This window comes from Eublepharis macularius, chromosome 12 (assembly GCF_028583425.1).
Source record: "Eublepharis macularius isolate TG4126 chromosome 12, MPM_Emac_v1.0, whole genome shotgun sequence".
NCBI classification, from domain to species: domain Eukaryota; kingdom Metazoa; phylum Chordata; class Lepidosauria; order Squamata; family Eublepharidae; genus Eublepharis; species Eublepharis macularius.
The window spans coordinates 71,182,344-71,197,121 of NC_072801.1; the positions used below are offsets into that span (position 1 = coordinate 71,182,344).

Sequence of the window (14,778 nt, forward strand, 5' to 3'; positions counted from 1 at the left end):
GTCCTGCGTCAACTTGAGTAACTGTCGCTGGTGGTCCATGACCAGGGCTTTTTTTTGCAGGCTAGAAAGCCAGATCACAATTTGCAGTGCAGCCAAGCAAGAGCTTTCATTTACAGGCCTCGGTGTGATGAAGGTGTCTTTCTTCCAGTCCTAGCAGCCTGTATGAAGACTGCTATGATGAAGTAATACCTCAGAAGCAGTTGTGCGATCTTGCTGTTAATACATAGTGAAGAAATCCGTTACTCTGCAGGAAGATACAGTCCTAACTTATGCTCACGGTCAACAAAGTTGATTTTGTTTCTCCCTGAGACCTCAAAATCCTTTAAAATAAGGAGAGGTTATCTTCAAAAGCAAGGGAAACATCAGCTGTGTTTTCAGTGATAACCCTTCTTAATTCCCAGCTGTTCCCCATTACGTCCTCTTCTTTAAAGGCTGCAATCTTGCGCCTGCTTGACCTGGGATTAGGTTCCATCAGATACAGTGGAACTGATTTCTGAGTCAACGTAGCTAAGGCTCAGGCTGTGAAACGCACGGAGTGGTTTTTTAAACAATGCTTTTAAAGCCAACTGTAATGAATACGCATCCATGTGCCTTATACAGAATCAGACCCTTGGTTCAGCAGTGCTGGTATCACCTGCTCAGACTGGCAGTAGCTCTCCAGGGTCTCAGATGAAGGACTTTGACATCGCCCACCCCCTGATCCTTTTAGCTGGAGACGCTGGGGATTGAACCTGGGACCTTTTGCATGCCAAGCAGATGCCCTGCTGCGGAGCCACGACGATTTCCTCTTGCATTTCTAATAAAACACTAAATGTGATCTTATGGATAAGTAGTACTACTTCAAAATACTTCCCTTGCTCCTGAAGCTTAAATGTGCCGCTCTGAGCAAAGAGCTCAGTCAAGAGAGAGAGAGAATTACAATTACCTGGCTTCTTTATGATACTTCACATCTTCCCTTTTTTTAAAAAAAATGATCCTTTGCAGCAGTTTGAAATCACAGAATTGAAGATGCCCGCCATCCCTGGTCTTTAGTTTGGAATTTTTGCTAGCTTTGGTTAGCAAAGGTGATACGATCGGAACATGTCTTCACCTGCAGAATGTCTTGCCCTAATCCTTAGTTTCATGCCTCTTTGAGTTTGAGCTAATCCTCCAAACAGTAGCTAAACTTCAAAGCCTGCCCATATCCTCATGGCTTGCCAGAGCAGCTCCAGGGCTCAGTTGCTAAAGTGACTCCATTGTGGGTCCTTGCTTGGTGAGAGATCCTCCTGGCGTGGTGCCCTTGTCTGGAGGGCAAGGCGTCCGCTTTCCTCCTTGGAGAACGCAGACGTGATTCCTCTTGGCAGGTGTTTCACGTCCCCTTGGAAGAGCGACGCTACAAGGACAGCAGCCAGTTTGGAGAAGGCGATGAGCCAAAGGTTTGTGTGGACATCATGCAGAAGACGGGGGCTCACATTGAGCTGTCCTTGGCCAAGGACCAGGGCTTGTCTATCATGGTGACTGGCAAACTGGACTCCGTCATGAAGGCTCGGAAGGAAATAGTCGCTCGGCTTCAGACCCAGGTGCGTCCCAGCCATTGCCTTCTCCGCGTGGCTTTTCTTTCTGCTTTAGCCTGTCTTTCCAGGTATCCTCCTTTCCTCATTCTTTAATGTCTCATTTTTGACAAGGGAACGGGGTGGAAGGAACTTGAACTAGTAACTGATGGGTTTGCATTCCCCGTGGCTGCCAGTTGCTGATCTTAAATATCTTGCCTCTCTGTAGGGTGAGCAGATTAGGGCCTCTGTTGTGTCTCGGCAGTGGCTCTTTTCTCCTTTGATTATAGTAATAACACCTGCCGAAAGGGCTTACAGTCTTAACATTTGAATCCAGAGGGATGACAGAAAGGGGGGAAGAAGTGGAGGGGGGAGATAAACGGGGAAATATCTCAACCTCTCTTACGCAGGCTTCAGCTACCGTCACAATCCCCAAGGAACACCATCGCTTTGTGATTGGCAAGAGTGGCGAAAAACTGCAGGAGCTTGAGCTGAAGACGGCCACCAAGATCAACATCCCACGGCCAGAGGACCCTAGCAACCAGATCAAGATCACAGGCACTAAAGAAGGCATTGAGAAAGCACGGCACGAGATCTTGCTCATCTCAGCTGAGCAGGTGAATAGCCGCCAGTAACAGCTGTTTGTGCCGTGACCCATGGAGCAGGGTGGAGTGGTTTGGCTCATGATCTAAGTAGGGTTTGGAGGGTTTGGAGAAGACGGGCCCGCATGCGAGCAACAGCTTTTTGCTCTGCTTTATGTCTGGCAGAAGTTCAGCAGTGAATTTTTTAATTTGTTCAGAAAATGTTTATGCCTCCTCTCCAGGAAGCTGCCCAAGGTGGCTAACAAAATACAGATAACAAAAACAAAACATTAAAAGGTATTTAAACCCAGCGTTTGGAGGGGGGGAAGCCCAGCATAAGAACATAGACCCTAATACAGACCACAGACAGTTTAAAATAAGTTTAAAAGGAAGTCCACATACCAGCAAGGCCCCCTTTTGCTCTGTGCTTTGTCACAACAGCTTCACTTTTCTGAGCAAAGCCTTCCAGGGTGCCACCCTGCACCTGGGCCAGACTAACAGTTGCCCCAACACACACACTCTCTGTAGTGACTGCCATCTTGTGGAATGGCCTGCCTGAGTTCAGGACCGCCCCCCCCCCCCCAATACTTCGATCATTCTGCAGGAAGTGCAAAACAGAAATGTGCAGGAGGGTATTTTTATAAAGGGATTCCAACTGTAGAAAAATGGAACAGCTCTGGAGGACACTTTCATAAAGGGATAGGATTGCAGTTTATTGCTAAGTTTATTGTATGTCTCCCCTAACTTTTACTGCAGTTACTGTGTTTTAGGATGTGGGGTTTGACTTGTTCACAGATCATGAAGTTCTTTGAAAAGCCATCAATGCCTATGGGTCTCAATATCAATTGGGGTGATGGTTGGTTTGGAAGGGGGTGAGGAGTCAAGGTCATGTGTATTTTGTCTTCACCTCTGTTCCAAGGAGGGCCCACGTGATGAATTATGGGCCCCTGTTGTCTTGAAGCCTCGGGATTGGAAGAGAAACAACTTGCCACCATTTGGTAGCTGCTTCCAACGTCATGCTCAGGGCTTAACTGATGGATTTCTGGTTTGTGTTCCAGGATAAGCGAGCAGTAGAGCGCTTGTGCCTGGAGAAGGCTTTTCACCCGTTCATTGCCGGAGCCTTCAACAAAGTGGTGCAGGAGATCATGCAGGAAACAGGGGCTCGCATCAACATCCCCCCGCCCAGCGTCACCAAGGATGAGATCATCATCACAGGCGAGAAGGAACCCGTTGCCCAGGCACTCCTGCGTATCCGCAAGATCTATGAGGATAAGGTGAGTGCCGAGGGTGTCGTCTTCTCAAGGAGAGGAGCCTTGAATTGTCTGCTGGGAAATATGCTTACGTTGCGGCGGGGCTGGCTGAAGTGTGCCATTTCTGATCCTAAAGCATGAATCATCATTTATTAATGCCATAAGCAATTTTATTAACATTTGGACACATGAGGCTGCCTTACAATTAATTGGACCACTAGTCTCTGAAGGTTGGTCTTGGGTTGGTCTGGGTACTCAGGCAGAGGTCTTTCACATCGCCCGCTACCTGATCCTTTTAACGAGAGATGCCCGGGATTGGACCTGGGACCTTCGACATGGCAAGCAGATGCCGTACCATTGAGCCCCATTGCGCCTCCCACTTCCAGGCTAGCAGCCTTTCTGTCTCATACAGACGGGGAGCTGACCGGGATCATCAGTGCTGAGGGGCTGCGTCGCTTATGCTGTACATTCCTCTGTGCAGACTGAAGATCAGATTTTTATCTCTCTTCCCCCTCAAAGCAGCAGAGGCTCTGAGCCTCTCCAGTCACCCAGTCTGTCTTTGCAGATACCCTTTTAGATACACTGAGCTCAGAGCAATGGGCCCAAGCACAGACAAAGAGCTTTATGGCTGAGCAGGGAATTGAGCCCAGGTCTCCCAGATCCTGATCTGGCCACTGCACCTACTGGCTCTCCTATTTCCTGTTCATATGTTCTTGAAAGGAAAAAATACTGGTTTCTGTGTGCATCGGCCCTTCCCATCAGACAGCCTGTTGTGTTATTATTGGACTCGAGCGATCCAAGTTCTTACTGGATGAGTGTGACTATAAGCAGGCATATGTTGCATTTGTGTTATTTTTAATTTATTTATTTATGTCATTTATAGTCAGCCTTTCTCACTGAGACTCAAGGCGGATTACACAGTATGAGATTAGTACAATCAGTAAAAGTACATTTCCATACAGTATCAAGGACATTTCCATAAACAATGCCATAGGGTAAATAGATACAAGTTTAAAAGACATACTATTAGCACGAATCCAGTACAGAGTAGAAAAAATACTTAAGCAGAACATAATCAATTCTAGTTTGATGATTTTTTGTGTACACGCTTGTGCTGCAAGAGCCATCGTAGAAAAAGCATGCCCAGTCTCTTGCCCAGGATAAAATGCTTCTGCTAAGATGCCTTCCACTGTTTCCTATTCTTAGTAATACTTGTGTGTGTTAAAAAAAATAATGCAATCTGGCGCTCGACTGAATGGGAGCACCTCTTTTGCTGACGAAAACTATTTATGTAATCTACGCCTTACTAGCAAACTCTGCAGTTCTAGTGTTTACACTTGGAAGTGTGAGGCATTTTAAGGAGCGCTGCTGACTCACTGGCCGTACGGGCAAGAGGATTCAATAAGCAGCAGCCAGTTCCCCAGGATGGGTTTGAACAGTTCCAGGAGTTCTAAAGCTCACCGTCTTGAGTCCTTTCTTCCCCATAGAAGCGCAAGACGACCACCATCTCCGTGGAGGTGAAGAAGTCTCAGCACAAGTACATCATTGGCCCCAAAGGCAACACCTTGCAAGAGATCCTGGATGCCACTGGAGTCTCAGTAGAGATGCCCCCCCTCGAAAGCAGTTCAGAAACGATCATCCTCCGGGGGGAGCCTGACAAGCTGGGTCCGGCTTTGACTCAGGTCTATGCCAAGGTAAAGGGAGGCGGCCACTGAACCTCGGGGACTTGGCGAGAATCCAGGCCTCCGGAAGTGGGCAGGCTTGAATTGGGAAGGGGAAGGCTTGACCTTTGCAGCATCTGGGGAGGGCTGAAGCAGGATCCGCATCAGCTGCCCAGTAGAGATGTCAGAGGAGAGCACGGTGGCCTTGTGTCTCAACAACGTTTTTTTCTCCCTGTGGGCTTACTTAAACTTGCATGAATCAGCTTCCTCTTTCTTGTGTGCACCTGAATTTTTCAGACACACATAGTGGAAAACATCTCCTATCCCAATAGATAGTGGTGGGTTTCTCAAAGAGCCTCTCTTGTTGAGGTTCGCGCTCTCCTCCCCTCACCTCCATCCGGCTGCCTGCCACGGATGTGGTTGCTGGCTTGTTGGAAAGATTTCCTGCTGCTTCCAATCAGGTCAGATAACTGGCATTCCTCAGCCTGTGTAGCAGATGAATGGGATCTCTGCTCGGACAGCTGGTCTTCCACATAGCTGTTTTTGAGTTGCTAGTGTGGCATGACCTGAATGTCCAAGCTGATAGCACTGTAGTTGCACCTGTAGTCAGAATGCAGTCATTTCAAAACTCAAAAAGTGAGTGGGAAGCACCTGTGTTGCCAGCTACTGCTTACGTGTGTCTCCTTGACTCTTCTCTTGTTACCCCTTCAGGCGAAGAGTGTGATGGTAGCTGAAGTAACGGCCCCAGCCTGGTTACATCGTTTTATAATCGGAAAGAAAGGGCAGAACATTGGCAGAATTACTCAGCAGCTACCTAAGGCAAGTGATTTCTGTTCAGTTTGCTGAAATGGAAGAGAAATGTCATAGACATCCAAAAGCTTTGGATTTAAATAAACAGTACGGTTTGTTGGAAGAAGAGGTGTCCAGTGTCTGGTGAAATCTCAGATCAGAGGTGGTTTCCCTTGCTGGTAGGTAGCAGAAGCAGCTCTGCAAATGAAGTCTATGAAAGTTATTATTCCAGATGCTTACTAACTCTGCCCCCCCCCACCTTTGCTTACACCTATCACTTGTGGCACATAACCTAGATTTACTTTTCTGCAAAGTGCTCTGGTCATTTTGGAAGTGGTCCTCACTGCAGCTAAGCACTTTAAAGGCCCTCCATGCACCATGAACCAAAAAGATACCGTTCCATGCAAGGTCTCATTTCTTCCGCTACCACAAGGCCTGCTCGTTAAAATTTTGCTCCTCTCTTTCAGGTTCACATTGAATTCACGGATGGAGATGAGAAGATCACGTTGGAGGGACCCACTGAAGAGGTGGAATTGGCTCAGGTGCAGATACAGGAAATCATTCGGGATCTGGTGAGCACTCGATTGGTTACTTACTTCTCTGCAAAGTTCATTCTTACTCTTGGTAGACAAATTAGGTGCGTGCGTGAGCAAGTTAGCTACAGCGCTGCATTGAATGCCACTTGATGCCCACCTTCAGAGCAATAGATTTACCCGTGGAGGATGCTCAGTAAAATTGGTCTCATCTAGCTGAGCTTTTCCCAATAACTGAGTGGTCTCTTTGTCTCCTTCCCTGCCTTTACAGCTTGGTCGAATGGATTACACCGAAGTGCTCATAGATCAGCGATTCCACCGCCATCTGATAGGGAAAAATGGAGCCAACAGTGAGTCTTATATATCCTGGGCTTTTCTTCTTGATCTCAATAGCCCAGGGCTGTGTATGTGTGCCTGCCTGCCTGCATGGTCTGTGCAAATGCTTGAAATTTCTGCATCAAAGAAACCTAATTTCTGCAAGCTGGATCAAGGACACAGATTTATTGATCTTCCAACTTGTTCTGTATAATTCAGCTATAGCTGCTGCCCGTCAGTGATTTTGGTCTTACACAGCCCCCTTAGAATGCAACAGACCCTGCAGCCTTGGGAGGTAGAGGTGGCCAGGATGCCAAATTCTGTCCCCTGGTGACAGTTATCCACAGAACAACCCTTTGTGCAGTCTCATTCCTAGCTTTTACGTCCCCTTTTTTGTGCTATTCAAGTCTAGTAACACTTTAAAGACCAACAAGATTTCCAGAGTTGAATAGCTGATGAAAGGAGCGTTGCGTCTCAGAAACTTACAGTCTGGAAACCCTTGCTGGTCTTGAAGGAACTGCTGGACTCTAATCCTTTTCTTCTTCTAAAGACCAACACAACTACCAGCCTGAAACTTCTTTTGGCGTGCATAAGACTTGGTGGGAAGGATGTTTCAAGGAGCAGCGGGAGAAGGGAGGGCTTCCTTTGAATGGGACCAAACTGTGGGCTTCTCATCCTTTCCTGATCCCTACCGGCTTCCTAACCCTTTTGATTTGCTACGTCATGCCTTCCATTGACCATGATCCACCAAAGGGGGAGGGGATTTATCTCTTGCTGATGCTGTTTCCCATTCTGTTTGACAGTCAACCGCATCAAGGAACAGCATAAAGTCTCTGTCCGCATTCCCCCCGACAACGAGAAAAGCAACCTGATTCGGATTGAGGGGGACCCTCAGGGGGTGCAGCTGGCCCGCAAGGAGCTGCTGGAGATGGCCGCTCGCATGGTGAGGGAGGGAGGCCGGCCGCTGCCCTTGGAAAGGAAGCAGAGGCAGGGGGTGGAGGGGGGGCCCAGGGGGGCTGCCTGCTTTTGGCGTTACTGATGGCGTCGAACGAAGGGAGTCAAGGGCCCAACTACGGAGGGAACGGCAGTGGGAAACCCCTCAGATGAATTACACCGTTGGCTTTTTATCCCATGTTTTTCTCTTACTTGGAACTCAGAGTAGCTTACAGAATAAAATGCACATGAAACAAATTCAAACATGCCATCTTGCACTGCAGAGTCTTAAGTCTCTGTGCTGCAAACTGCCTCGAGCACTAAATGCGACGGAGAGAGGCAGTATATCAGTTAAAACAAAATTCAAAAAACAGGATAAAATGATCTTAACGTTCTCACTGCTGGGGTCTCTTGGCTGACCGAACTCTTTATAAAGGACTTGGAAGCTGCTGGGTTGAGGTACCTTCTGAGAGGAGAAGATAAGTGGAGGAATCAATCGTTGGGGCCCCCTTGCAATGCTGCCTACAGGGCAAGGTCTGGGTTCTGCTATTGATTTTAAAAAACAACAACCCTGGGCTGTACAGAAGCAGGATGGGAGAATAAATGGGAAGGAAGAACCCAGGGAAGTGAAGATCAGGCAGCTTTGATCAGCTGCAAGGTGCCTGCCGGGGATGGGGTGTCATGACGCATCTGCTGCTTGCCCTTCTAAACTTGCTCAGTCTGGGAATACAAGCACACGGAGTGACCTCGCAATCTTGGACATGGCCAGTGCTGCCAGCTCTGGTTGCTCCTGACGGTATGTGGATCTTCTCCTAGGAAAACGAACGCACAAAGGACTTGATAATCGAGCAGCGCTTCCACCGGACCATTATTGGACAAAAAGGCGAGAAGATCAAGGAGATCCGTGACAAGTTCCCAGAGGTAGGAGTAGAGCGCTGCACAGAAGCGTGTTCTGGAGGTTGCCCAAGAGCTTAACTAGAGCTGCTCTGTATTTTTAAGTAGCATTCAAAGAGGTCCCAGTAGCTGTGAGGCTTTACGTGCTTCACCACCATCACCTTTTTAGGCACAGGCAACTTGTACTTGGAAGTTTACTGGTACTTCTGTAGTTTTGGGTTAACGACAAGACCTCTGGGCAGGGCTGTATATTGCATGACCACACTCTGAGCACACAGAGTTGGGCATTACAAGCGTAATTCACTATCCTATCTGGAGAAGCAGTTTGAATTCAGAGAATCTAGTCTTTAAGAATATAGAGATTTGGAAACGTGTGGATGCTATCTGATTGAAATACCTGACTGCAGAGCAAGTGTACAGTGTCCTGCATTACAGCACTCTGCCCTACTACAGGAAGCTGACAAATTATGAGCATATTTATCCAGTGTGGTGTAGGAGTTAGCTTCCAGCTAAGATCTGGATTCAAATCCATGCTCTGACAAAGCTTGCATGAGCTGGTCACACCCTTGGCCTCGACTTCCCGATGGGGTCGTTGCAAGGATAAAGCAGGAAACCATGTATGCTTCCCTGAACAACTTTTGGAGGAAAGGCAGAATCAAAATGCACTAGATACAAAGCTCAACCATTTTTTGGTGCTGGCGTCATAAGTTAAGCCACACTACCGTTTGCTTCAGGCTAGCCTGTAATTGATGGACATCCTTAAGTCCACTTATCTTTTTTCCCGGCCAGTTGTGGCATTTGTTCCCAGTCTGTGTATTGATTCCAATTCCATCCTGCAGGTGATCATCAACTTCCCAGACCCCTCCCAGAAGAGTGACATTGTACAGCTGCGTGGCCCTAAAAATGAAGTGGAGAAGTGTGCCAAGTATCTCCAGAAAGTCATTGCAGAACTGGTGGGTTCCGTCACGGTCAAATGACCTCTGTGGGCTTGAGGACACAGTTTTTGCAGTCTAGCTGTTGGAAAAGCAGAAGGGGGAGGAGTGAGGCATGTCTTGCCCTCCCCTATTTCCTGTACTATCTTAAGTGCTACTGCAGAACACGATGTGCTTTCTGTGCCCAGATCCCTTGGGGATGGCAGATATGATTTTTCCCACGGGGAGGGCCGAGTAACGGTTGAGGTTGACTAGCGGGCAAGGGCTCGGAGATTGAGGGAGATGGGCACGAGGCAAGCTTCAGCATTCCCCGTGCTCTTTGGCTAGAGCAAGCCAGAAGGATGTATTGGACTGTTAAGCCAAAGCGGGGATGGGTCAGCCATCTACCAAGTGGCACAGCCCCTGTATCATCAGTGGTCTCCTTCAAGCAGCAAGGGGTAAACTGTGAACAGGACTTCCTCCCGTAGTGATTCCGTAGTTCTTTCCCCTTCACCAGATTGAGAACAGTTTCTCCATCCCCGTTCCCATCTTCAAGCAATTCCACAAGAACATTATTGGGAAAGGAGGCGCCAACATCAAGAAGGTAAAGGAGTGAGACCCTCCCTCCCCCCAAAAGTCTTTGCTTCACAACTTGGAACGTTACAGAATCCGGCTTCTGGGTGGGGTGTGCGCAGACTGGTGCAAGCGGTGTATCTGGTGCTTGTTGCAGAAGGCGGTAGTGTCTAAATTCTGGAGGCTTAGACCGGTTAGGATTAGAGGGATCAAATCCAACATACTTCCCCTAGAATGATGTAGGCAGTGGTTCCCAACCTTTTTGGAACGGTGACCCACTTGTTCAAAATTTACATGGCATGGTGACCCACTTAAAAAAGATCACGCACAAATCAATACAACTAAAAAAGTAGGGTTCAGTTTTGGGTTGGGACCCACAGGTCTGGAAATGCAGCTTGGGGGCATTGGTCATCAACCTTTCCAGATCCAGGACCCATTGAAATGCAAACATGTGACAGGGAGCCATGTGATGTCAGGGTCACTTGACAGGAAGAAGGGAGCCATGTGATGCCAGGGTCACATGTAGGGTTCCGGCCAGTGGCAGGCAAACTCCTGGGGATTTGCACCCTTGTCTGCCCATCACCCAGCAATCAATGGGAGGAGGCAAACTCCTGGAGCTTGCCCACCACTAGCAGGCACCTCAGGAGCACGCTCTGTGTGTGCACTCCCACCTGGTGCAGCAATGTCATTCCTGTAAGTGACGTCGTGCTGGCTGCAAGAGCGTCCCCGCACTCTGTTTGGGGCCAATTTAGGCCCCAAACCTGCTGAATCGGAGCCATGTGGAGCGCTGGTACGCTCCTGCAGCAGGTGCGAAGATATCACTTACGGAAGTGACGTCATCATGCTGCCGCCGGAGTACGCGTGCAAAGATTGAAAGCTGCACAGTGAAAGGTAGGTGCCACCAGGTCCCAACTCTCTTGCCAGGAGGATAGAGGGACGTAGCAACCTTAGTCACATGACAGGAAAAAGCGGCCTAGAGTTGCAACCTCAGTAGTATCAAGGCAGAACCATAGGCAGCAGACCAAAAGGAATGGCAGTTAAGAAGTACAAGTCAGCACCAGGAAGTAGTAAAAGACCAAACCACTGGTCAGAGCCCACGGAGTGATTTCACTTCACTGCCCAGTTGCTCTTTTTGGAAGAGCAAAGCAGAAAGTGTGGCTCTCCAGTGTAGCAGACCAAACTCTCTAGGGTGTCACAACTCGGCAGGAGGTACTTTGTCACCTATGAGTTGAAGACCAGCATTCATGGGGACTTGGGATGTTTGCTTTAAATGGATTCCAACGCATTTGCCCCTTCTGAAGGCAGGTGCTTTTCCATGCCTAGTATCTAAAGGGTCACAGAGTGCTTCCCTTTCTAGAGTTCATTGACCACTTAGGCCTCAAGGTCCAGGTTTGATATTGTCTCTTCATAATAGATTCGAGAGGAAACCAATACCAAGATTGACCTCCCCACAGAAAACAGCAACTCGGAGGTGATCCTGATAACCGGGAAGAAGGCTAACTGTGAAGGCGCTCGGGACCGCATCCTGGCCATCCAGAGGGAGCTGGTGGGTGTGTGACGCAGTTTCCTCTCTAGTCTGTCCCCATCCCTAAATCCCAAAGAGACAATCTGAATAATTAATCTGCATCTGCTTCATGAGCGAGCGCTGTTTCTCCTGCCTCAAGCCAAGAAAAGGGTTTTTGTAGCCCTCCTTTCTCGTTTTCCTTTTCTGCCCTTTCAGGCAAACATAAAAGAAGTGGACGTGTCTATTCCATCCAAGTTGCACAACTCGCTGATCGGGGCCAAGGGACGGCTGGTGCGCTCCATCATGGAAGAGTGTGGTGGGGTCCACATCCACTTCCCTTCAGAGGGCTCGGGCAGTGACAAGGTCACCATCCGAGGGCCTGGAGAGGAGGTGGAGAAAGCAAAACGTCAGCTGTTGCAGCTCGCTGAGGAGAAGGTATCAGAAACCTCCATCATAATAGGCAGAGGAATAATAACAATAGTAATAACATTCAATTTATATACTGTACTTCAGGACAACTTTACACCCACTCAGAGCAGTTTACAAAGTGTATTATTATTAGCCCTACAACAATTACCCTGTGAGGTGGGTGGGGCTGAGAGAGCTCCCAGAAGCTGTGACTGCCCCAAGGTCACCCAACTGACTTCAAGCGGAGGAGTGGGGAATCAAACCCAGAGTCCTGCCGCTGATGCTCTTAACCACCAGACTAGCTCTCAGTTTAGTTCTGGATCTTTGTCCAGATCCACAAGGCTGTGAACAACCAAACTGAAAAAGATTCTTTACCAGTTCATGTGAAATTTCACTCAGAGACACGACAGAAATCATCCACAGATGAAGCAAATAAATGGAGGAGCCTCTACAGTATGGGAAGCAGCAGCAGAAAAGATTTAGAGGGATGGGGGAGAAGAACTTAGGAAAACTCCATCATTTTACCCTCACACTTGAACACCCACAATGGAGGATGGTGAATTTGCCTTGGCAGGGAGTTCCACTGTCTCCCTTGAAAAGGGCCTGTCCCATGTGACTACCCACCAAATTTATGACTGTGGGAGCACAAAAGGGAAGGCTTTGGGGGAGAAATCTCAGCCTGCAACTTGGCTCATATGGGAATAAGCAGATCCTTTTGCTATCCTGAACCCACACAGCTTTGGTCTTCTAGAAATATTAGCTCTGGCCTACAACTGGGCTGGAGGCTAGTAAACTTCAGGCTAGAGTTGCTACCGAAGGAACGTCACAGAGCCTTCCATATCACATTAGCTTCGGCAGCTAACCAGATAAATCTGCCACCCATTAGACAAAAACATCCCTCCTTTGGATGTGTCTGTGTGAGAATTCCTGTAAAAGGAGAGAGCTGTAAAAAAAAATCCATCGGTAGAGATGCTAACTATGAGACAAACATTTTCCTTGACACTGGCTTTGATGAAAATGTGTATGAGTACCTTTTTGTGACTCAGACTTCCTACCAAGATTATGTTCTCTTTACACAAAGAACCAAAGATCTTATGAATCTGTGCTGCTAATGGCGAAATGGATTAATAGAATTCCCGGCCAAGTTCCCCCCCCCCCCCATCAGTATCTCCTTGGGAAATCTTATTTCATATGAATAAAAGTTAAGGATGTGATGCTTCTTCCCAGTAGGCCGTTCCAATTCCCTGCTTAGGCCTAACGGCCCTTGGGCAAGTGAGAGAGTCACAGCCCTACTCGGAGATACAGAAGTCATTCTTTTGATGAGGGAAATCTGCTCTTCGCGGCTGAAATCCTCCCATGACTCCCCAACGCTCCCCCCCGTAACGAGGTTAAGAGCCTTCTTCAGTAGCTGCCTCCACCTCTTACTTGCCCCCTCCCCACATCAATAGCCAGGAAGAACTGCCAAGATGGGGTGATGTTCATAGTGTAAGCAAGAAGCAAAGGCATGTTGAGTAGGAATCCAGGCACTGTACACTTAACTAGATCAGCTTTGTTATTGCAGGCACAGCTCTAAAGTAAATACAATTTCAGGATGAGGATACAGACTAAGAAAGGAAAATAGAAGGGTTGTGAACCTACATCGGACTTACAGACCCACATGCGTTCCCCCTGGGAGATGCGAAGGGGTGTATGCAAGGAGGATGCTGTTCTTCACAGGGTCACACACACAGAAAGGACAACTCCTTTTCAGGTTCCTCCCCCCTTCTGCGTATGTCACAAAGGCCTTAGCAAGTCCAGTCATCAGGTTCTGGAACAAAATGCCCACCAGAACCTGCTTAGCTACTAGAGCGGCATAAACATATCAAAGTGATGCAATGTTTTCACTCCTGGTTATAAAACTAAGCCTACCTGGCCAGATCAAGGTTTTCCCAGTCTTTGGTGTCCTCCCAAAGCTGACCAGTCGTCATAAATGCCTTGCCCCATCTGCCTGTCATCCATCTGAAAGGATATTGCAAGTCTCAGAGGGAAGAGAAAGGAAACACTTAACTCCTGTACAAAGGACTGAAACCTTTTGATATCAGCCTTTCATTTTGAACCTGCTCCACACCTCTTCACTACACAAAAAAGTGTAAGCAAGCAGCATGCCAGCTTACAGGCTGGATTGGGCCAGAGTCATTCCATGAGGCTATCAGCGGAATTTTCTTTCTGAGTTCAGAAACTGGCTTGCTAGCATAACAGGAGGACGAAGCCACCTAGCTTGGGATTAATGGGCTTCGTCGGTGCCCTCTGACCTTCCCTCTCTGTAAGATGCATTTCTCCCCTTCAGCAAATCAACAACCACTTGGTTGAGCTGCACATCAAGCCGGAGTACCACAAGTTCCTGATCGGGCGTGGAGGTGCCAATATCCGTAAAGTGAGAGACCGCACCGGCGCCCGCATCATCTTCCCCACTCCCGACGACAAGGACCAGGAGCTCATCACCATTGTGGGAAAGGAGGACTCGGTGCAGCAGGCCCAGCACGAGTTGGAGACCCTCATCCGGAACCTGGTAGGCATATCGAAATTCGGTGGGGAGGGGTTTAGTGATTTGGAGAGACGGAAGGAATGGAGCCGGAATCAACTCTCCAATCCCTCTTCTCATAAATAACACAGAAGCCGTTCTCTTAAGGAGTGCAGAGGTGCAGTTCAACCTCACGCTAAATCCATGGGGTGTTATGCAGAATAGCGTCTTGCCAAGGTCACTCAGTTCACTGTCTGAACAAAGGGAGGTTGAACGTGGGTTCTTCCCCATAGCCCAAACTTACGAACTTTAGTCCTAAGTTAATGCCATCAGCCACTTCGAAGTCCATCTAAAGTGAACTGTATTTGGTTTCCAGCAGAACAGCGCTCTATCTGCC

General features: G+C 48.2%; 1 protein-coding gene across 1 annotated transcript in view; it reads left to right on the plus strand.

Annotated features, from left to right (window-relative positions):
- The window catches only part of LOC129338498 (vigilin-like), a 52,247-nt gene that overhangs the window by 27,146 nt on the left and 10,323 nt on the right, over positions 1–14,778 (plus strand). The window contains exons 5-18 of the mRNA XM_054992789.1: positions 1,344–1,559; positions 1,940–2,146; positions 3,169–3,384; positions 4,848–5,054; positions 5,733–5,840; positions 6,278–6,382; positions 6,615–6,693; positions 7,462–7,601; positions 8,408–8,512; positions 9,325–9,438; positions 9,914–10,000; positions 11,384–11,515; positions 11,690–11,908; positions 14,208–14,429. Coding sequence (XP_054848764.1) covers positions 1,344–1,559; positions 1,940–2,146; positions 3,169–3,384; positions 4,848–5,054; positions 5,733–5,840; positions 6,278–6,382; positions 6,615–6,693; positions 7,462–7,601; positions 8,408–8,512; positions 9,325–9,438; positions 9,914–10,000; positions 11,384–11,515; positions 11,690–11,908; positions 14,208–14,429 — 2,157 coding nt within the window. The remainder of the gene's footprint in view (positions 1–1,343; positions 1,560–1,939; positions 2,147–3,168; positions 3,385–4,847; positions 5,055–5,732; positions 5,841–6,277; positions 6,383–6,614; positions 6,694–7,461; positions 7,602–8,407; positions 8,513–9,324; positions 9,439–9,913; positions 10,001–11,383; positions 11,516–11,689; positions 11,909–14,207; positions 14,430–14,778) is intronic.